Source organism: Clupea harengus, unplaced genomic scaffold, assembly GCF_900700415.2.
Source record: "Clupea harengus unplaced genomic scaffold, Ch_v2.0.2, whole genome shotgun sequence".
NCBI classification, from domain to species: domain Eukaryota; kingdom Metazoa; phylum Chordata; class Actinopteri; order Clupeiformes; family Clupeidae; genus Clupea; species Clupea harengus.
Genome location: NW_024880521.1, coordinates 1 through 23,003, shown reverse-complemented (window position 1 = coordinate 23,003; position 23,003 = coordinate 1). Strand labels below are relative to the sequence as shown.

General features: G+C 42.4%; 1 protein-coding gene across 1 annotated transcript; it reads left to right on the top strand.

Moving 5' to 3' along the window:
- Positions 1–12,592: 12,592 nt before the first annotated feature.
- On the top strand, positions 12,593–22,160 carry LOC122132328 (NACHT, LRR and PYD domains-containing protein 1 homolog; the record flags this gene model as incomplete). Its single annotated transcript, XM_042707129.1, has 7 exons — positions 12,593–12,875; positions 17,801–17,842; positions 17,950–19,645; positions 20,667–20,750; positions 21,111–21,278; positions 21,784–21,906; positions 21,993–22,160. Coding segments are annotated over exons 1-7 (2,564 nt in total), but the record flags the coding sequence as incomplete, so codon positions are not given.
- Between the last annotated feature and the right edge of the window lie 843 nt (positions 22,161–23,003).

Here is a 23,003-nt window from a genome sequence, read left to right as displayed (position 1 = left end):
CTGTGCTGTAATAATATAGTAACTTGCTGTGTTAGTTAAGAGACCTTCCAAGTATTCTCTGTTTCTTGTTTATTACAGTTTCACGCGTAAGTTTTCACATGAATATCAATAAAGGAGCAAGGCGCTCGCTTCCTGGTTCGTGAAAACCGAGTTCGGCTGATTGTTTAACTGTGTTTAACACACTGGTCGTGTAAAAGACGTAGCGGGAACAGCAGCCTACATTTAGCTTATATGATTTATTCAATGAAATGATACGCTCATACGGCAGTGAAGGGAAAGTAAAGTGTAGGATATGTAAGAAATTAATAGTTATCCCAAGGGCTCCTGCTGTGAGCTATCCAAATGGGATCAAATATGAAGTCCACATTGGTTACATGATGATCCAATATGAGTTTGTTTGTGGCGTTCCTGAGAAGGCTCCATTTTCACTTCCATAGCCCTTGAGTGGATCTTGGGTGTTTAGGCCTTGGTGTAATGTAGGACTTTACCAGAACAGCCAATGGGCATAATCGTATGGAAAATACTGGTATGTAATACTGGCGATTGCTTTTGGCACTGCTTGGCTTATTTGCTCACTTTTGTAATGCCTTGACTGTTTCTTACTTCCTCTATGAAACTAAGAGCTCTGACCTTTGAAAGAACTGTGATCAGACAAACAGGAAATGTTCACAGGTCGACCCATGTCCATATTTGGCAGCAAACGTTCGCATCTAATCTCTCTCTCTCTTCCTTCCATTAAACACGTCTTTGCTGCATGGATCTTTTTGGATTTCGGTCTTTCCTGCCCCCTACAATACTCAGTTGGTTATTCAGTGTGGGCGGGGCACCTGTGTGACCCGCCACTGCAGCTTGTATGCTGCTGCTTTTAGTACCTGTGTGAAGTTGGCCCCCCGTCTCATTCAAAATATTAAAATAGCACTGCTGTTCGTTTGTGCTGGTTTGTGCCGTAAAAAATATCGTTTGTGCTATTAAGGGTTTTGAGTAATTAAAAATTACATGTTCTGGCCTGTGACGTCACCCAGCCCCCGTACACGCCCAAATCTCATCAAAATAGTCCCAATTGTTTGTGCTACGTTTGTGCTGGTTTGTGCTGTGAAAAGAAATATTTTTGCCATTATGGTTTTAAAGATATTACCGTTTTATTTTTCACACGTGACGTCACTCAGCCCCAGTCAACGTTCTAATCTCACAAAAATAGTCTCAATCGTTTGTGATGGTTTGTGCTGTTAAAAGACATATTTGTGCTACTATAGTTTTCAAGTTATTATTAAAACTTTATTTTGCCCACTTGTTATGTAACCAGCCCCCCGTCAACATCCAAATCTCATAAAAATGGTCTCTATCGTTTGTGCTACGTTTGTGCTGGTTTATGCTGTCAAAAGAAATATTTGTGCTATTATGGTTGTAAAGATATTACCGTTTTATTTTTCACCCGTGACGTCACTCAGCCCCCCTTCAACGTCCACATCGCGTCAAACAGGTCTCTATCGTTTGTGCTGGTTTGTGCTGTCAAAAGAAATATTTTTGCTATTATGGTTTCAAAGATATTAGCGTTTTATTTTGCCCACTTGTTATGTAACCAAGGTCCAAATCTCATAAAAAATAGTCTCAATCGTTTGTGCTACGTTTGTGCTGTTAAAAGAAATATTTGTGCTATGATGGTTTTAAAGATATTACCGTTTTATTTTTTACACGTGACGTCACTCAGTCCCCCTTCAACACGGTAGAGACACGGTTCAAAACGGTAAAGACAGACAACGGTGTAGCTTGTAACAGAAAGACTATTTATTAATGACAAAGGTTGATCCCAAGGTAAAAGTCTAGGGGTTCTCAAAGATGCGTGGATGCGTGTTGTGGGTATGTAGGTGAGTAGGAGCGTTTGCCAAAAGTGTGTGTGAGAGTAGTGGAAGCTGAGAAGGGGCCTCCCATCAGACGCAGCAGTGCTTTTATATCCACACCTGGCGCCAGGTGTGGATAATCACCGCTCATCATGCTCCGTTGTAGGTCCACAGCCTGCTGCCTCCATATGGCCAGTAGAGGGACTGCAGGCAGGGTGCGCAGGGGCATAGGGGGTCATAACAGTGTGCCAGGGGTGAGACGCTGGTGTGGTCTGAGGGGTGAGACGCTGGTGTGGTCTGAGGGGTGAGACGCTGGTGTGGTCTGAGGGGTGAGACGCTGGTGTGGTCTGAGGGGTGAGACGCTGGTGTGGTCTGAGGGGTGAATGATGCTGGTGTGGTCTGAGGGGTGAGACGCTGGTGTGGTCTGAGGGGTGAATGATGCTGGTGTGGTCTGAGGGGTGAATGATGCTGGTGTGGTCTGAGGGGTGCAGAGTCGTGGCTGTGTCTTCTCCCCTTGAGTGCCCTTTGTCTTGAGGATTTCTGCCTAGTGTTGCATCCTTCAGTGCTTTTGTGAAAACTCCCATTATGTGTTTGTGTAGATGCACATGATCATATAGGTCTTGTGGGGTGATGGCAGGGGTGGTAGGCCAGGTGTACGTTTTGTAGGTGCACAGCCCCTAGTGATGCCTGTATTTACCCGCTGGATAGTGGCAGGGTGAAAGTCTTTTCGGGGCAGGAGAGTATATGACTATTTTGGAGCTGGGGAATGCTTCTGTGGCTCTCTCTGTGACTCTGCATAACATCCTACCAACTCTCTCCTGATGATGTCTGAGGTTGTTTGTGACTGTGAGTGCCAAGGTCTGTATCTGAAAAACTGTGGAACGTGTCTTGAACTTTTGGGCATCACATCTGTTGTCTTTCGTCATGGAAAAAGTTTTCGTTCATTAACCCATTTCCCATTTGAGTCAATCAGGAGAGCAATATCAGTGTGTGTTTGGGGCAGCTTTTCAGGCGATACATTTTCTCTCTGTCCTGGAAGGGATGCAGGTAGGCTGGTGTCAGTGGACCTGCCTGTCAGTGGACCTGCCTGTCAGTGGGGACTTTGATGGGGTTTGGGTGTTGGTGGAGCACTCTGGGTGAGTATCAGGCTCAGGAGGTTCAGTATGGGCTGTGTTTGGAGGCTCAGGAGGTTCAGTATGGGCTGTGTTTGGAGGCTCAGGAGGTTCAGTATGGGCTGTAGGAGGGATCCTGCTACTATGTTTAATCTGCTTGGCCATTTCATCTTTTGCTGCAGTCAGCTCCCTTTTCAAACTATCTGTAAGTTCAGATATTTCTTTTCTCAGACAGTGACTTTTGCTCCGGATGTATGTTTGTAAATCGAGTTTTGAGATATTTTATTGGTGAATGAAGCTGGGTTTTGATCTGGTTTAATTGATCCTTTGTGGGATATTCCTGAGTGTGTTCTCTTAGCTCCACCATCTCCACCTCCAGCAGGGAGAGGCTCTCCCGTATCTGTGCCACACTGCTGTGGAGGCTTGGAGTCAGGGGAGGGAGCTGCTCTAGAGAGGGAAAGACAATATAAGGAGGTGCTGTCAGGGGAGGGAGCACTCTAGAGAGGGAAAGACAATATAAGGAGGTGCTGTCAGGGGAGGGAGGTGCTCTAGAGAGGGAAAGACAATATAAGGAGGTGCTGTCAGGGGAGGGAGGTGCTTCTGAGAGGCAGAGACAATATAAGGAGGCGCCTGATGTTGTAAGATTGGTAGCAGGCTGACTTGTGCCTCAGCTTGGTTGGGCAGACAGTGCACTCTGTAGCTGGTTAGTGAAGCCTATTGGGATGCCCACTTCCTATTTTTATAAAAACAGTGAAAAAAACGGTACATCCAGTACTCTTTCCTCTGCAGTGTTTTTTTCTTTTTTTTTGTAACATGCATGCACATGCGCATCTATGCACATACACCTGTAGGCATTTCCACTGGCGTTAAAACCTGTGTAACTGGACAGACTGCCTGATTTTATCATGTCTGAATAGAAAAGAAGATGGAAGCAGAGATAGCAGTACAGGACAACTGTCACCATATTGTGTATATATCTGCAACTACGGAAACTTAAAAAATAATCTATGTCTGGCATGGAAAAAGGAAATCTATGCTGATAACTAAATATTTCTGAATATTTGAATAATTCTTCTGTTACGCTGTTGAACTGGACAGAATCTCTTATGTGTAATGACTATTATGGAGAGAAGAACATGTGCTCACACACACAGACGTGTTTCCACTGTAGTAGAAAGCTGTTTAATTTGTCATGGTTGATGTCTAAAGAAAGAAGACAGTAATGTGTGTGTGAATGTTTGTGTGAATGTTTGTCATGGTTGATGTATAAATAGCAAAGAAGACAAAAGCAGAGATAATGAGTGTAATTGTGTAAAGTGTAATTTTGAGACACAAAATCTGCTATATCCATCAGATTTTATTCTAAATGCAAAACTGTGGTCGGAAAATATCCCTATGAGGTCATAATATCTGATTAAACAGATCAAATTGGGACATTGCTCCTTCTTGAGAGGGCAAATCCCCTCAGACGTAGTTTGGTCCGTCATCTTCTTTTTCAGCGTCGCGATTTGATTGGCTGATGCATGCGTTGCCTCTCGAAAAGTTGAACATTTTCCGGACTTTCGGTGCAAGAAACGCAACACAACGGAGCCACAAATCAGTTCAGCAACGGATGACGTCATCCCATTCAAATTGAATGGGTTTCCGTCAACATTGACGGATCCAACCCCTCGTCTGAGCCAGGCGTTACTGAAGCTCTAAAGTGTTTATATTATTGTTATTCCAGAGTACTTCTTGAACAAACTGGTTCATTCCAGTAAACCAAAGTCAGGTTTGACTGGAAAGAAGACAGCTAATTGTGTGTGTGTGTGTGTGTGTGTGTAGAATCTGAAAAAATGCTCACACACACAGACGTGTTTCCACTGTTGTAGAAAGCTATTGAACTGGACAGCTGTTGAACTTGCCATGGTTCATGTCTAAAGAAAGAAGACAGTAATCTGTGTGTGAATGTTTGTCATGGTTGATGTATAAATAGCAAAGAAGACAAAAGCAGAGATAATGACAAGTGTAATTTTGAGACACAAAATCTGCTACTATATATCTAGCAGATTTTTTTCTATATGCAAAACTGTGGTTGCAAAATGTCCCTATGAAAACTAGATTTATTATTGGAGCGTGCCAGAGTGTTGTGTTAAACTGACAGAAAACACAGTGTTTCCTTTAACGCTTTTAATGGTCAAACTCCATGTTCACCGGTACAACTTACACAGTAACTTCCCCGTAACAACATCCAGTCCCTATCAAAGTAAAAGTATCAGAACCGGAAATACATAGTTAACAAACTCACTCTCTTTTTTTTTTAAATAAAAAAAACTGAGGATTACATATTAAAGTGAGCATAACATCACAGGGCATAGCCAAAATATAACCTATATATTCTTACAGTACTTCAGTGCCATTTAGGTAAGAACAAAATCTCATAACAAAATCATTTTCTGACCGTACATTAGTGCAAAGAAATAACAACTGTATACACAAAATTAAGTTCTCAGTTTAGTCAAGCTTCCATTGTCCATCACTCAGTGCTTTGAGTAACTGGTGAACTGATGCACCCTTTTTAGTTAGACAGTCTGCAAGTTGGTCTTTTGTGTTTTTCCACAACACACGCTCAATCCTCTGCATTTGGACAAGTTCTTTAATGCTACTTATCTCCAGACGAGGTCTTTTCTCAGAGACAGACTTTGTAGACTTAAGTGCATCAACAAGTGAATGGTTGTCAGTCACACAGATTATAGGTGGTGCGTGTGCAGCGTCACCTGATGTCAATTGCATTGTCTATTCCATCAGACATTGCCAATGTTTCTCCAGGAAGTGTACTTCGCACATCCCTCTTTACTCTCTTTGGTTGCCATCTTCTCCCATCAAAACAATTAAATGTCCTCCTTGAGTGCCTCCATCTTGCTTTAGGTACTCTCCCAGCAGAGGTCTCTTTCAGAGTGCATACCCATCGGGGGCTAATGCTCCTTTGTCCTTTGTCTTGTGTTTGAGTCTCCACGCCTGTTCGTGTATCATCCATGTCACTGTCATCAGAAGTGTGATCTTCTGCAGCACCTGTCAAGTTATGTCTCTGTCCAAAGTCTGTGGTACTTTCTGAATTGTCATTGACGGCTTGTTGTTCATCAGCTTAATTTCTTTCTTTCATAAGTCTCAGGTAGTGCACCCTAACACAGGTACCACCATGTCTGACAAAAACCACTGCTCGATCTTGGCCTATCACAGTGCCTGGTCCTTTCCACTCTGGGCAATCTCCTCTCTTGTAGTACACCTTGTCACCCATCTCGTATCTCTCATTTGTACTACTGTTAGGGATATTATTTCACCCTTTTCAGGACTGTATTAACCTCAGAATTAAGACTCACACAACCAAGAATATAATAAATAACAAACTTTTACTCTGGCGAAGAGGAGTGCATGGTTCTAGACCGCTCGTCAACATACACTCGTACAATAGGAATGCAGTGGTTTCAGAACGCTGTTCAAGCCATCACTGACTTCCCTGGTACCATGTAACAGACTTTATGCAAAGACAATATCACAGAACAAAGACATGACACTCCCATCTTGTACCATCCCGTCCTTGGTTCCAAGAGATAAGAATGTTTACCTTCCCCCAACCCTGACTCTGTCTCTTAATGTTTACACAGGATGGCAGACAGGATTCTGGGATACACTTTAGGATATCTGCACTTTAGCTGAACTTTACTTCTGCCCAGCAACAAGACATTCCACAACCCCCCAATTCCCTTCTTATCTTATGTAAACATATACGTGAGGTTTCTGGGTTAACATTCTTGACTCTGCTGATTGTCTTCCAAAGTCCAATCTACATGGAGAACTCAGGGCACACAGCATTTTGGAACAAAACTTAAAACAAAAGATATTCATGATAAAATATACTAATACTTTCTTTAACCTACGTAGCTACGTAGCTGTTTACGCAGTGCTGCCATTAACCCTCCCATCAACGGTTCAGCAGATGCATGACCAAACTGTCTGTGAAGTTTCACTAGCATCTTTTGTTTTTCAGCTTTGCTCATGTTTTCTGAGACAGCCAGTATATCCTCATCGCTGTGTTCATTAGAAGTGCCACCTCCAGTGGCTACAAGGACACAGTCATCACTTTTAGAGGGTTCGCCCCCAGTGTCCATAATGTTCACTGTGACGGACCGAGCCTCGGTTGCCGTCAACATGTGTGGGTTTGGCCCGAAAAGCTCAGAGACAGAGCGAGGGTTCAAATATAAAGGTTTATTCCATATCCAATATTCTGGAGAACTGCTAAGCCTCTCAATAGGCAGAGGACAAAAAGCAACAGTCTCCAGGAATATCACCTGCTCAGCCTCTAAATGGGGTAGAGGACAACATGCAGCAGTACAAGCTCTATTAAAAATACATGCTAAGCCTCTAAATGGGGTAGAGGTCACAAATCAGCAGTAAAAATGGTCTACAGCAAAACACATACCTGACAAGACTAGACTACCTGAACTAGACAGAACAATGAACCTATATACCTGGCGGCCAGCACCATTTCTACACACCGGGGTTGACACGAAACAAAACAATACAACAATCACAAAACAGACCCTGAAACACAAACATAGTATTTTGTCACAATCATCAATCAAAGAAATAACTATGTCATGAATAAATTATGTCTCAAAAGTTTGTTAAAAACCACCTTATCCAAGTGGTGTGGCCCAGACCATTTTGGGTGTCCCCCCCTGCCAGTCTGGGCAATTAGCAGTTTCACTGGGGTAGGATCCAATTGTAATCAGTGGTATGAGTGTTTGTGTGTGCGTGTGTGTGCAAACCATGTCTGTTGGGTGCGCTAGTGGTCGCAAACATGGGGCAGAAGTGTGCAGTTCATGTGCGGTCGCACCACGACCGTCACATTCACACAGTAATGCCCCGAGCTTGCAAAGTCCAATTGTACAGGTTGATTGAACATCACTGCACTGTCATTTTCCATGTTGAGAACAGTCCCTGCCTTTTTCATGGACGACTTGCTTAAAAGCAGTGGAATCTTTACTGGAACAACTTCAGACTCAATGTTGCACTTTGTTTGGCCAATCTTTGCAGGAATTTTCAGTGTTCTGGTGGAGTGGACCACTTTTCCATCCCCAAACTTGAATGGTCTATTACTGCGTTGCTCTGTCCTTTTCATCTTCTCTGATTCACTTTTGCTTAGTCCTGTGATATAGCTATCTAGCCATTCCTCTCCACACACAGTGCGTGTGCATGCAGTGTCTATTATTGCAGAGCTAAAACATTCTGTCAAAAATATTTCTGCATCAGTGTGTGACTCTTTTGTAAAGAGAGTGATGTTACACTCATCGATGTCTTGAGTTAATGTTACTTGCTCACCCTTGTGTGGGCAGTCTTTAGCCCAGTGGAATGTACTTTGGCAAATGGCACATTTTGATCGGCTTCCGTGCTTGTCCAAAGGGTTAGTGCCTGGCAGTGGTGTTTTTGACTGTTCACCTTCTGGCCACGACGACCTGCTCCTTTGGCGCCTCTGTTCAGTAGTGACATAGGCAATGTCTTGGTTTATTCCCATCATTTTAGCAGACGTCTTCCCGCCAAAAATCCTTTTCAGCCCCGACTTCATCGAAGCAAATGTTAAATCCGTACATGCCGTCAGCGCTAACTGTCTATCTTTTACTTCTATGCATGCCGTGTCAAGCAACTTAAAAGCTAACACGGCATCGGGCAATTCCATCTTGTACTTGCGCATCCTTAAGTAACGTTGCTCGAAATCAATGATGTAGTCAGTCATTGACACGTCACTGTCTCTCGTTATCCGATCAAAATTCGAATAGGCTTCATACGTTACGTCCTTTTATCAAGTGCATCTAACAAAGTTGTCATACCAGCGTCTTTGTTCAGGTTATTGATAGGAACTTCCATAGCTGTTTCTCGCACTCGTCCAGTTAGCGCCAAAGCCACCGCAATAGCCTGCTTCTTTTTCCCAAGTTCTGTAACTCGTGTCCACATTTGGACTTCATTTTTCCAGCTTTCATACGGCTTTCCTTCGTCAAAGGTCGGCGGAATCTTATCATTTGCGGCAGCCATCCTCTGCTACCATGTTAAACTGACAGAAAACACCGTGTTTCCTTTAACGCTTTTAATGGTCAAACTCCATGGGTCTGTTCGAATAGGCTTAAAATGCTCCCTTCCTTCCTTCCTTCCTCCCTAGTAAGAGAGCAAGTACTGTTCGAAATGTCTTAAACCTTCTCTTCCGCTTTAGTAAGATACCTTGAAATACGTCACATAACGGTCATTTTTCAAGAGAGCATCTGAGCTGCCTTGCTCTCTTATGGCGGCAGGTATTACCCATAACTCTCTGCGCCATTCCCTAACCGGAGACAAATTCAAAAAAAGATGGCGGATGAAATTGTCGAAGTTCCACAAAAGTATTCACCGATGTACGTTTCTTTGCTTTTTTTGGTAATTTTTTTAAAAAGTTACCGAGAAATAAACAGTGTACTATGTACTTATGTCATGATTGATTAACAAAAATAGTCTGTTTATTATCAACCTTACATATTTCAGAAGCGATGGGTGTGTACACAATGAACTAAGTCTTGTTTGACTCTAAGCGGGAACATTTCTTACCGTAAGAATTGTTAGAAAGTAATAATAATAGCGACCACTATTTACCCAACTTGTAGCCTAGTAATCCTGCCCTACCATAATGTATGTAGGCTATAACTTGTCTTAAAATGTATATCTATCACAATAGCCGTAGGTTACCTGTTGCATGGTTGCTGACACACCACTGAGGGCAGCGATGCTGATCCCAGCTGAACTGCTGCACTGCTGCTAGCGACGTAGGCTGGCGACTAGTTGACGGGCTAGTTAAAAAGCCAAAATAATCTAATTTAGGCAGCTTTGCCGCCTTCTCCTCCTGTTCTTTTTTCTCTTGCCTTTTTCTACTTCCACTCTTATGCTTAAAAGGCATTGTTACGAGTAAAGTTGTGCTGTGCTCAATGAACTAGGTTGTCCAGACCTTCAAATTGGTTTAACTATAGAGCAGGGGTACTCAATTAGAAACCCAAAAGGTCCACTCGCCAAATTTCCATTCAGTCCAGGGTCCGGAACAGTGACGGTCAAAATCCAAAAACATAACTCCAACAAAAAGGTTCGAACGTTCGAAAGGTTCTATGCACAAAAGGTCATGTGGTCTGGCCTTATTTGTGTGAAATGTGACACTTTTTTGTGGTTTAAACTTGGGCATAAAAGGTGTGAAGGCCAGGCGGAGGCACTGATGTAAGTGTTCATTAGTGAGTGTGCTCCTGTATTTGTTTTTCACCATATTCATGGCTGAAAAGGCAGACTCACAACAGTATGTTGAGGTATGCACGCTCTTGTGTGGCTGATCTAACTATTACACTGCATGTTGCTTGGTATGATTGCAGATGGTTTATTTTTCTGCCCCTTACCTCAGAGTTCTGCCGGTATTTTTGTTCGAAGTGTGCATGCTTTGTTTCATAGTGATTTTTCACGTTACCACTTTTGACAAGGGCAACCGTCTCATTGCAGATTAAACACATCGGTTTTGTGCTCCCCACAGGCAGCACAAATGCATACTTGTCAGTCCACTCGGTCTTAAATTCACGATTTTTGGAATCAACTTTTAAGTTTTTTGTCGGGTTTTAAGCACGCCATGATTTTCGTTTGCTGAGAAAAGATACCGTTCACAAATCTATCTGCCCGCGTTGTTGTCATTGACACACACACAACCTGCGTGACCCACAGAGCTCGCGGCCAACAATGAGTGAGTGAGTTGTCATAGTGATGTTGTTATTACAGCTCCTGGTTGGACCTCTGGATTGGACACGGAAGATAGAAACCTCATCGAGTAGGAAAAAATATATATTGCGCGAAATCACGCACCAATGAAAACTCGTAGGATCATGATTAAATTAGAATGTTGATTTTGGCTTCGGTCCAAATTTGATTGCGTCTGGGTCCTGATCCGGACAGCGGTCCGCCTATTGAGTACCCCTGTAGCGTATTGTATTGTCACCTGATCAAATAGAGACTTAACATTGAAAAACATACAGACGTGGACAAAATTGTTGGTACTCTTCCGTTAAAGGAAGAAAAAGCCACAATGGTCACTGAAATAACTTAAAACTGACAAAAGTAATAATAAATAATAAACAAATTTACTGAACATTAACTAATGAAAATCAGACATTGCTTTTGAATTGTGGTTCAACAGAATAATAAAAAAAAAATAAAAAAAATTAAACTGGCCTGGACAAAAATGATGGTACCCCTAGAAAAGATTTAAAATAATTTGACCATAGAGACATGTTAAACTAAGGTGTGTCCTCTAGTTACCATTACAGGCTTCTTCAAACTTGTAATCAGTCAGTCTGCCTATTTAAAAGGTGAAAAGTAGTCACTGTGGTGTTTGGTATCATGGTGTGTACCACACTGAACATGGACCACAGAAAGCTAAGGACAGAGTTGTCTCAGGAGATTAAAAAGAAAATTATAGACAAGCATGTTAACGGTAAAGGCTATAAGACCATCTCCAAGCAGCTTGATATTCCTGTGACAACAGTTGCACATATTATTCAGAAGTTTAAGGTCCAGGGGACTGTAGCCAAACTCCTTGGACGTGGCCGCAAGAGGAAAATTGATGACAAATTGAAGAGACAGATAATACAAATGGTAACCAAAGTGCCCAGAACAACTTCCAAAGAGATTAGAGGTGAACTCCAAGGTCAAGGTACAACAGTGCCAGATCGCACCATCAGTCGCTGTTTGAGCCAAAGTCGACCGAGGAGGACACCACTGTTGAAAGCAAATCATATAAAAGCGAAACTGGAATTTGTCAAAATGCATATTGACAAGCCACAGGGCTTATGGGAGAATGTCCTTTGGACAGACGAGACAAAACTGGAGCTTGTCAGTTTCAAGTTATTTCAGTGACAATTGTGGGTTTTTCCTTCTTTAAATGAAGGGTACCAACAATTTTGTCCACGTCTGTACATATTACCCAGCAATCATCATTGCTATTCACAAAAATACCAAAGAAAATAAGAACTTATTCATTTCATTGAATAGTTTTTTGATAGTTTTTATAGTATATGTAGGATAAGCATATGGCTGTGTTATAAATTGCTACTTTCCCCAAAAAAATAATTAAAGCCATGACAGAGATAAGTTTGCCTTTTCAAGAGTATATATAGCATTAGACATTGCCTTTACTCTGAAAACAGCTTGTCTTTGAGCACAAGCATTTGTGAGAGGTGAAAATTGAACGCAGTACGGAGGGGGGCCTGTCGAGAGACGCATGTATATCTTTGGGCCCGACTACGGGCCCCGACACCCCACGGGCCCAAAATTATTTGCAACTTCAACAGAATGTTGTATAAAGCACAGATAATATATATATATATATATAAATAAATATAAATATATATAACTTCAACAGAATGTTCTAGAAAGCACAGATAATATATACTGTGTATATTTATATTATATATTTTATCCTCAAAGACTTGCTCTGTAATCAGTCCCATAAATAACAGAATGTGTGGTTGGAATTATCAATGGTTTATTATTAATGTGTGAATTATGTCTGTGTTGTTTGTGTGTTTTAGGGTTGTTGAGATTTTGCAGGTAACCATGGATATAATACTTGAAAAGAAGATAATTCTATCCGAGATCCTGTCTGCTGAAACGGCTTTTATCCTCCAATATGTTCAGCAGAACAAACTCATTACAGATCGTGACTACAGTGCTCTTAAAAGCCTTCCTCAAAACACTGAGACGGTGTCTGTTGAAGTGCTGGATAAACTGAGAGCCAAGGGGGACGACGCCTGTCAGAAGTTCATAGTCTTGCTGAAGCAGCAGCGTGTGTTGGAGCAATATCCAAGACTGAGAGATGTTTTCTCAGATATCAGACAAGGTATCTCTCTGTCTCTCTCTCTCCATCCATCCATCCATCCATCCATCCATCCATCCATCTCTCTCTCTCTCTCTCTCTCCATCCATCCATCTCTCTCTCTCTCTCCCCTCTCTCTCTTCACTCTCTCTCTCCTCACAAATTCAAATTCAAAAGAGCTTTATTTGCATGACAAAAAATGTAATTCATATTGCCAAAGCATACATATTAAAAAGAAAAGTGCAATATCACCTAAAGACAGTACACAGAACAGCACACACACACACATCACATGTGTATTATAGTGTAACAGCCCGGCTCTTTAAATCCTGCGCAAACTCAACATAAGTTTGGTCTGGACGTTTCTTCAGGCTACGGAAGCGTTGTCTGTAAGCCTCTGGCCTCAAGTGAGTAGGCTTTCAACACAGCAGATTTAACCTTTTCATAATCACGGCTGTCTTCCATTGACAATGCAGAATAGACACGCTGGGCCTTACCCCTAAATACACATTGCAGCATGAGGGTACGATCAGTATCTGGCCAGCCCTGTGCATCAGCCACACGTTCAAACAAGCCAAAAAACGAATCCAAATCTCTGTCATTGAAGGCATCAAACGCAAATTATGGGATATATGAAACCTTGGAGGAGGAGCCTCACCAGAATTATCAAGTCTCAATTTGCCTGCAGCAATCAATTCCAATCGCTTCATTTCAAATTCTAATTTAGCCATTTCAACATCTCTATCAACTTGTTTGCGTTCCAATTTGAGACGAAGTAATTCGCGTTGTTGCTGATAGGTTAAACTGCCTCCTGGAGCTGGGGAAAGTACAGGAGAAGTAGAAGGCATCTTCTTAGAACGAGAGGGAGTAAGTTCCTCAGTATCCTTATTTAAAAGACCCTTCAAAACTAACCCTGCCCTCAGAGACTTTTTACTCCTTTTATCGTTTTTGTTCACCTCAATTCCATGAGTAGCAACCTGATCTAATTGATCTTTTGTAAGACCATCCAACAAATCATCAGAGGGATTTGCAACAAACGTCTCCACCTCAGTAGTCATGTCTGCTTTATCCAACGTATGCATTGTAACACAAAATAATCAGTAGTAGCCAGCAATTCGTGAGTCAAAACAAATTCCCGCTAAAGAGAACAACCCAATTTAACTAAGTCGTAGACCTTTCTTCACACGGGTACCGTGGCGGGTACTTATGCACGCAACAAAGCCCAGCGTTCCAGAACGTCTCAGATTGAAACAAATCGAACCCTGGAATGTGCCCTCGAGACAACCGCTCTTCATACCCTGTGACTGCGAAGACGTTTATCAAAATTAAACACAAAGTAACAAAAAATCAAAACGGTCTGACCCTAACAGGGAAATGTTTGAGACAGAATAACGAGGCTACTTACCCAGAAGTTGACAGTGTGCTTTCAGTTTCAGCGATGCACACACAAAAAAAATAAAATAAAAATATGCTCGCCAAGAGATGCAAACTAACTAAGGAGTTTAATAACAAATAACACAACGTTTTTAGGCTCAAGCCAACGCGGAAAACTACGTGCCGAATCAAACCAAAAAAGCTTCTCAAGCCACAAATACAAAGGTTATTAGTTTTGACGAGCCCCCACTTGTAACAGCCCGGCTCTTAGGCTCGTTACAAGAATTCCGAAATACAGCAAAGTTTCTCAAATACAAAGGTTTAATTGACAAAGTTCTCAAACAACGATACAACACTGTGCTCTCTTGCTCTCTCGAATTCGGGAAGTGCCGGTTCTTTATAGCAAAGGGACACGCCCCCCCCAGGTGGTTGATCACCGGCACCTGGAAGACAAAGATTGAACACAGCAACACACGCACGCACTCAATTGACACACACACACACATTCATGCACAAACACAAACACAGACAAATCGGAAAAGAGCAGACGAGCCCAAAGGGGTTCGTCACAATAGCGTTAGCTAAAGGTAATGCTAGTCACACACACAGACTCAGAGACCTTTCACACGAACGCGTTGGAATGCGTTGATCCGTCAGGGTTGACGGATCCCCATTCACTTTGAATGGGGTGACGTCAACCTTTTGACAAACTGAACAGAGCCACAATTCAGTTCGGCAAAGGATGACGACACCCCATTCAAAGCCCTTAACGGATCAACGCATTCCAACGGAAGCGTGTGAATGCTCTGTCACACACACACACACACACACACACACAGGGGAGTGTGAACATCAGATGTGTACTATAGCGTTGGCTCCAGGTAATGCTAGTCACACACACACACCAACACACACACACACATACACACACACACACACACACCCATACAGACTCTCTCACACACACACACACACACACACACAAGGGGGTGTGTGAACATCAGATGTGTATTATATAGGGATGCACGATAATATCGGCACAACATCGGTATCTGCAGATAAAAGCTTCAAAACGTAATTATCGGCATCTGCAGATATGAACCTTTCTGCCGATGTACCTGGCCGATAAGGTGACGTTCAAATTATGCGCACGCGAAGCATTTTTTTTTGGTTACTATGAGCGCCAACAACGTAATACAACACGTCGGCTGTGTGGCAGTACTTCACAGTATCAGAGGATGTTGACATGCTATTTGTCAGTAAACTTTTCAGGAGATGGAAGAGGAGACGACAGCTTGGCCGTAACGTAGGTTGCATGCATAGATGCAGACCACCCGCGTGCAACGCTTTGCAACATTACCTGTTGCGCGCTAATAGAAGTTAATAAGTTGCTAGTTAGCTAGACAACACTAGCTAGTTAGCTTGCATGCTACGTGACACCAGCGAAGTTGATGATCTCATTTGACGGGATGTGAAACGTTATGTCATGAGCCCACGCTATCTGTACATGGCTTACTTTTACATTTATGGAATTTATATAGCTAACTTGGCAATAACGTTACATAGATTAGTCTAGAAATCCTAGAAGGGATGTTATTAAACTGTAAGTCAGTTAACCAACACTAGCTTGCCAAGTTAGCCAAGTTGCATTTCCAGAGTGTAGTTGTTCAAGTTCAAGGAGGTACTGTTCAAGTATGAAAATTGTGATGTGAAAATCTAAATAAATCTGCCATATTTGAAATCATTTCAATAGTTTTCATGAGTGAATGTCTATTTCTAAAATGATACAAATTAAGTTTTTAATGTCCCGTATCTACAGCAATACCCTATCATAATAACAGATTAATTCTAGTAGAGGAGAGACTTTTCAATAATTAAAAAGCAAAGGTGTATATATCGGCATCGGCAATCGGCCAAAATGAGCTTATAAATATCGGCATATCGGATATCGGCTAAAATTCAATATCGTGCTTCCCTAGTATTATAGAGTAAGCTCCAGGTAATGCTAGTCCTGGGGTGCTGCTGAGCAGGGCACACTGGTCAGTAACATGTAGGGGTGTGTAGGGTAGAGGTCAAAATAAACCCTGGACACAGTATGACTCCATTCAGTGAAGCCCAGTTGTGTAGAATCATGCCAACTGTTCTAGACAGTAAGCAGCATGCAAACCATGAGTAGGAGTAGGAGCAGTGGCGGCTCCTGAAAAAATTCTCAGAGGGGGCAATTTTTTTGATAATGATTATGGGCGACCCATTCAGTAGGTACATTAAGTTAGCTGATTAACTCATACAGCAATACCTTTTTGTCCACTATTGGTAGCACACAACAGTAATATGTCCCCTCTTAGAGTAGCAAGTTACAGGTGGAAAGCTATGGAAGAAAGTTGCATCCAGGAGCCTTCATAAGCAAACATGATGTGGCTTCACATTAAATGATCCCACTTTTTCATTATCCACGTGTCTCAAATGTTGTATGATGTAACATAGCTTAACAGGACACATGATATGTCCAGTAACATCATAAAGAAGGGGTAACATAAGTCAAAACCAACAATATTTATTGACTGATCTTGAAAGTATTGGCTTACAAAAGCAAAATAAGTCATCACATAAAAAATTATTCAGTGTTAGTGCAAGAAACGAACTGTGAAACACACTGTGAAACCTATGAAAAGTGACAGTGGTATATGAAGTACAGACCGCGTTAGCCACTTCACGACCGCGATTTTCATTTCGTTCCAATTCTTGGATGTAGGATTTCCCTCCCTTTGTAGAAACCTGTTGAATGGATACATTTGGTCTAGGAAGTCCTAATTGTTTTGTTGTCAATTTATCTTCATTAGTACGCCGACTAAAAAGGAGTTTCTGTCAAAGAGCGAATCTAGTTATTGCACTGAACAGGGCAGCCATCTTGACAGAATATGCCTCCGTCGAAGCTGTATGACGTTCGTATAGGCTTTTACGTCCATTACTTATGACACGACATGGAGGGGCGAGCCCTCCCGGAAGCCATAGAGAATGCATTGAGAGCTCTGTTTTGTGGAAAAAATGGATTTAACATGGGAGTCAATGGGAGAGGTCTGGGGCGATTTGGGGCGAAATGAAAATCGCCCCAGACCTCTCCCATTGACTCCCATGTTAAATCCATTAGGGGCGGGGCCATTTGAAGCACGACTTTAGGCTGACTGAATGACTGTTACCTGATTCGACAATGACATACAGAGGCAGATCAGACGGTCTAGTGGTAGAATCCGACAGAAAAAAAATGATTAGATTTAAATTTACATTTCATTTACGCGACTTACAAGGATATTGCGTTTTTTTTTTTTTTTTTCTAGGCAGTGCCTCGCCCCAATCGCCCTTATGGACAAGCCGCCCCTGAGTAGGAGAGACCATCCACACACACACACACACACACACACACACACACACACACTCACACAAACCATGAGTAGGGGTAGGAGAGACCATCCTCTCCAACCCAATAGTGTCTCTGGTCAAGCCCAGAAATGTCCTTTTGGGAAAACTGTTACAGTGAGTGTTCACCTCATCCTCTTCATCCTCTTTATTCCCTGAAGGTCCTGGGGTTTCTGCTCCGGCAACACCAGCACAGGACCTTGGTAAATTCAGATTTAATTAAATTACAATTTCATTATTATATTTAATTAAAACGGAAACATAATTTAAAATAATAGTTAACATTGTGTATAAAATTGTTCTTTTGTAGGCTCCAAAATAAATGAATACAAGACATCCATCTGCACCACATATAAAATCATGACGGAGTATAACTCTCTAGCTGGTGAGAATGTGTTGCTGCCTGACCGCTACACTGAGCTGCTGATAGTTGAGACACACAGAAAGCAGAGAGAAAGAGAGGAAGAGCTCCGCTTTAGAGGAAAACATCACCAGCAGGTCTTAAAAACCAGGGCCAGTGAAGCACACAACAAAATCACTGTTGACCAGTTGTTCAAACCTGATGACCGTGGAGATGTTCCAAAGGCAGTCATTCTTCAGGGCCACTCTGGATATGGCAAATCCTTCACTGCTCAGAAGATCATGTATGAGTGGGCATCTGGAGGAGTATTCAAAGACCTGTTCCACCTTGTTCTTCACCTTGAATGCAAAGAGCTTAATGAAATCTCAGAGGCACACAGTCTGGTGGATCTCCTGAGCTACTGTCCAGACTTCACCAGTGAGACAGCAGAGGTGCTGAAGGACTCAAAAATGAAAGTGCTCTTCCTCATTGATGGCTTTGATGAGCTCAAGTTCTCATTTCAGAACATTAGCACAGTGCCACCTAAAGACCCTTTCAGAGAAGCTCCTGTTGAGGCCACTCTGAGCGCTCTGCTGAAGGGGTGTCTCCTGCCTAAGTGCTGCCTGCTGGTCACCACCAGGTCCACTGCTTCAGACAAACTGAGAAAGCTGCTCAGTAAGTCTCAGCGTTTCACTGACATCCTAGGCTTCACTGATGAGGGGGTGAAGGAGTACTTCCAGAGGTTTTTCAGAGAAGAGCTGGTAGCAAAGAAAACATTCGACTGTGTGAGGACCAACGAGACTTTGTACACCGCCTGCTTCATCCCCGTCATCTGCTGGATCATCTGCACAGTTTTCAGGGAGCAAGAAGAAGAAGGCATGGACATCACTAAGGAACTACAAACAACCACCTCTATATTTGTGCGATTTGTGTCCATTCTGCTGAAGCATCACTGTCAGGATTTGAGTCAGGATTTGAGTCAGCCTGAAACACTGCTGAGGAGCCTGGGCCAGCTGGCAGAGACAGGGTTACAAGAAAATCAGGTCCTGTTTGATGAGAAGAGTTTGTTAAAGGCTTTCCGTGATCCAAAACAAGCAATCACATACAATCTTTTCCTCTGCCAAATCTTCCTAAAGAAGGATGTCAGACAGGAAAGCATGTACAGTTTCATGCATCTGAGCTTCCAGGAGTTCTTCGCTGCCCTCCAGTACCTGATGATGGAGAATGAGGAAGAGGCACTTGAAAAACTACGAGAGTTGTTTGGGACCGTTGAACGTTTTAAACCTGTTATTCAATTCCTTTTTGGGCTTTTAAACAGAGACATTGACCCACACCTGAAAAAGCAGGTCAGGCCATCCATTAAAGCTTATCTGCAGAAGTGGCTTCTAAACGTTGTGAAAAATCACAGAATGCATAAAGAGGGTATGCTGCATATACTTCATTGTCTCTATGAGCTCCATGAGGAGGAGTTTGTAAAGAGAGCCATGGGAGTCTGGGGTGAGATGAAGTTTGACTCCATTCCGCTGACGAGGACAGACTGCTGGGTGCTGCTGTACTGCCTGCAGTGTTGCCCGACCATCAGAGGCCTGAAGCTCAAGGAGTGCAACATAACAGCAGAGAAGCTGAGGATGCTGCAGCCTGCACTGAGCAGGTGTGAGGAGCTTGGGTGAGTTTGTTTCCTAAGAGAGTAATGTGTCTTCAGATTGCATAATATATGGTCATATGGGATGACCAAGATTGGCATAATATTCTAGAAATAGCTGGTTTAGCTGTTTTCACATAGCACTAAAACACCTTGCAATCATTTCACCACAAATATAGCTTTCATAGTGAGTGGCTACAATACAAGAGGTGATTGAAGGGAACAAAAAGTAAAATCTGTCATCAGAATCAAGTGCCAGACCTATTATGCAACTTAGTATTGAGTATTGTTTTAACATTTACCATAAATGTTTATACATACTGTATGTCTCCTAAGTATACCACATACAAATACACAATATCAAAGGTCCTCTGTGGTTTTGTCAGGTTGTGGGCAGGTGTTAGTAGGAACGCCACCCTCGCTCCTGTTAGTTTTTGACAGCATGCAGTACCATCATTACAGTAAATCTGCTACCTATTTTATACTCCCAGCACAAAGCATCAAAGTCATGCTGGGTCAGAACAGTAATCATTCCATCCCAAATATCTGATGTCAAGTGCTGTTAGAGCACCACATGTAGATCTGGAGGAATTAAAGCACCAATTGGGCTCTTAAATTAAACCCAGCCAAGAAGATGGATTTTAAACCAGTTGAGGGTATAAGTAATTCTGAAAGGAAGTATTAGAGTCTTGAGATTTTACACTCTGTATCAGGCACCAGTCTACTGTTTTTTCAAACATTGAAGAATTCAGTGTCAATATTTTCCTTTCATGTTCTGTATCAAAACAGTTCTGCTCTTTTCCTGAGCCTTTGACTTGTTAACCTATATGTTGCTGTAATCATATTCAGTACAAAATGTCACACCAGCCAATGGATTTGGATGTGAGTAATTCTACTCATGGGGTACTCTGGCCATGTAGAAACATCTGGCCATCAGTGTTTTCAAACGTTCAGCTTCATCTTTGTGTCGTGCTGTGGTCTGTTTGTGAGAGAGCTGATCTGTTGTGGTTGAATGCTCTGATGGCTGTCTTCATGTTGTTGAAAGGTTAACTGTGGAGAGCCTGTCAGATGCTGATGTTGGTGTCCTGATCTCAGTTCTAGGGGAGGGAAAGAACCTGACTAAACTGAGGTAATCATTTTACATTTGTGTTTTGTGATCATATAGAACTTGTACAACTTCTATGTTTTCAACTCTACATTAGGTAGAGCAAATATAGTGTGTTCCTTGTGTTATATGCTTGTTGTCTTCCCTTCTGTTTGTGCCGTCCAGGACTGAATCCAGTTTCTACCCAGTTTAGCTTTGCAGTGTTGGGGAGTAACATTAACAAATCTGCCATCCTGTCTTCCTTAGACATAGTTGATCTTAATAACAAACGTGTCAGGGTTAATTAAAGTCAAGAGAACATGAACACACATGTATAATGTGTGAGTGCATAATAAAGAACCAGAAGAGAGAGATTGAGATTGGTCTGTATGTTCTCATTCACAGTGTGGACTACAGCAGCCTCTCACCTGAGAGTGTGAAGGAAGTCCTCAGTGCTCTCTCCAAGCAAATGTCCGTGGGTAAAGTCCGTCTGTCTTTGACGACCATCACTGTCACCACCGCAGCCCTGTGCTTGGCCTTCATTCAGAACACAGAGACGTGCCGTCACCTGGAGTAAGAAGAGCAAGATTGCTCAAATTAACTGATTATCATAGCAGTCAAGGTTGATTAAATGCAATGTGCTGAACTCATATGTGTGTGTGTGTGTGTGTGTGTGTGTGTGTGTGTGTGTGTGAACTGAATGGTATATGTCATGTGTTGTCATGCGTGATATTGTGAATCAGTCCTGTTATTCGTCTCGGCGACAAACGCCACAGTATATTCCTATCTTTTGGGTGTGCACTCTGATAGGCGAGAACCAATTAACTCTGTGTTTGTTTTCTGATTGGTCAGTCCCCATTGACACTGTGCTCTGATTGGCAGGCTTAAGGATAATTCAAGGCCACCATCCTCTCTCTCTGTGAACAAAGACTCCAGTGTACTCAGGTGAAACCCCTTCATGAGAAGCTTCACTGTCTGTGTTAATGGTGTTATATGTAAACGTTACATGTTGCACCTGAATAGTGAGCATTGTTATGTGTAAAATACAAAACTAAGCCCTCATGTGCCTATGTTTCAGGCTGGATGTGAATTCACCATTTTCTACCACAAGATCACCTGCTTCACTTACCCTGTCACAAGCCAGCGGCAGCTTTACCGACTTCATCAACAAGTTTTGCAATGTCACAGGTTTAAGAGCAAAGTAAGATCAAATAATTCAAAAACACATTTGACACACATGAGTGTCTGGTATTATTCAGCCAACGTTTTTGTTTGTTTGTGTTGAAGTTCACATAGGTCTCCAGGTGACTGTATGGGTGTTCTTGAGTCCTTCACTGACTGGTGGACTCTGCCTGGTCTTGAGAAGGTGGAGTTGAAGGTGAGCTACCTGACTGACAGCTGGGCCAACTGGATCCTCAACCTCACCCACACGTGCCCCACTCTGGAGGAAGTACAGTAAGAGATACATCATCTTCTGTTTCTGTATGTAGTCTATGCATGGAGGGGTATGACTTTAGATACAGTGTGTATGGACACACTGTATCTAAAGACATGTTTTATTGTGTTTGAAATAATTTGCTTTCGCACCACTGCTTTGAAACAGTGAACAAAACCGATATTGTGAGCGAGAAAGCAAGAGAGTGTTTATCTTTGTGCTGGAAGATCCATGACAGACCAAAGAAGTATATTTTTATTTTAGGTTACGAGCTTCATTGACGTTGTATTGGGATGATGGTCTCTTACTGGAGGAGGGGATCAGTCGTCTGCAGGAGTCCTATGAGCGTCCAGATTGCACTGTGATCCTCACTGGGTGTGTACTTCTACTGACTGACCTGTCTGTCTGACTCTTGATCTGTCTACCTGTTGGCCACTGTCTGACTGTTGATTAGAAAGCATCTCACCCTCCCTCCACACACACACACACACACACACACACACACACACACACACACACACACACACACACCCACACACTGCCAGATAAATGTAAGTGATTGAATGGAACATTGATGTCTTTTAATGCCTTAAAGACATCTTCTATGTTTTATCAGACAGACTTAGTGAATATGGAGTGAGGTGCTCCTGATGAAGAGCTGTAGGCGAGTGTGATGTTTGTGTGTGTTTTATCCTTAAAGCTGTAGGCGAGTGTGAGGTTTGTCTAGAGTTGTGATGTTTGTGTGTTTTATCCTTAAAGCTGTAGGAGAGTGTGAGGTTTGTGTAGAGTTGTGATGTTTGTGTAGAGTTGTGATGTTTCTGTGTGTTTTATCCTTAAAGCTGTAGGCGAGTGTGGGGTTGTGA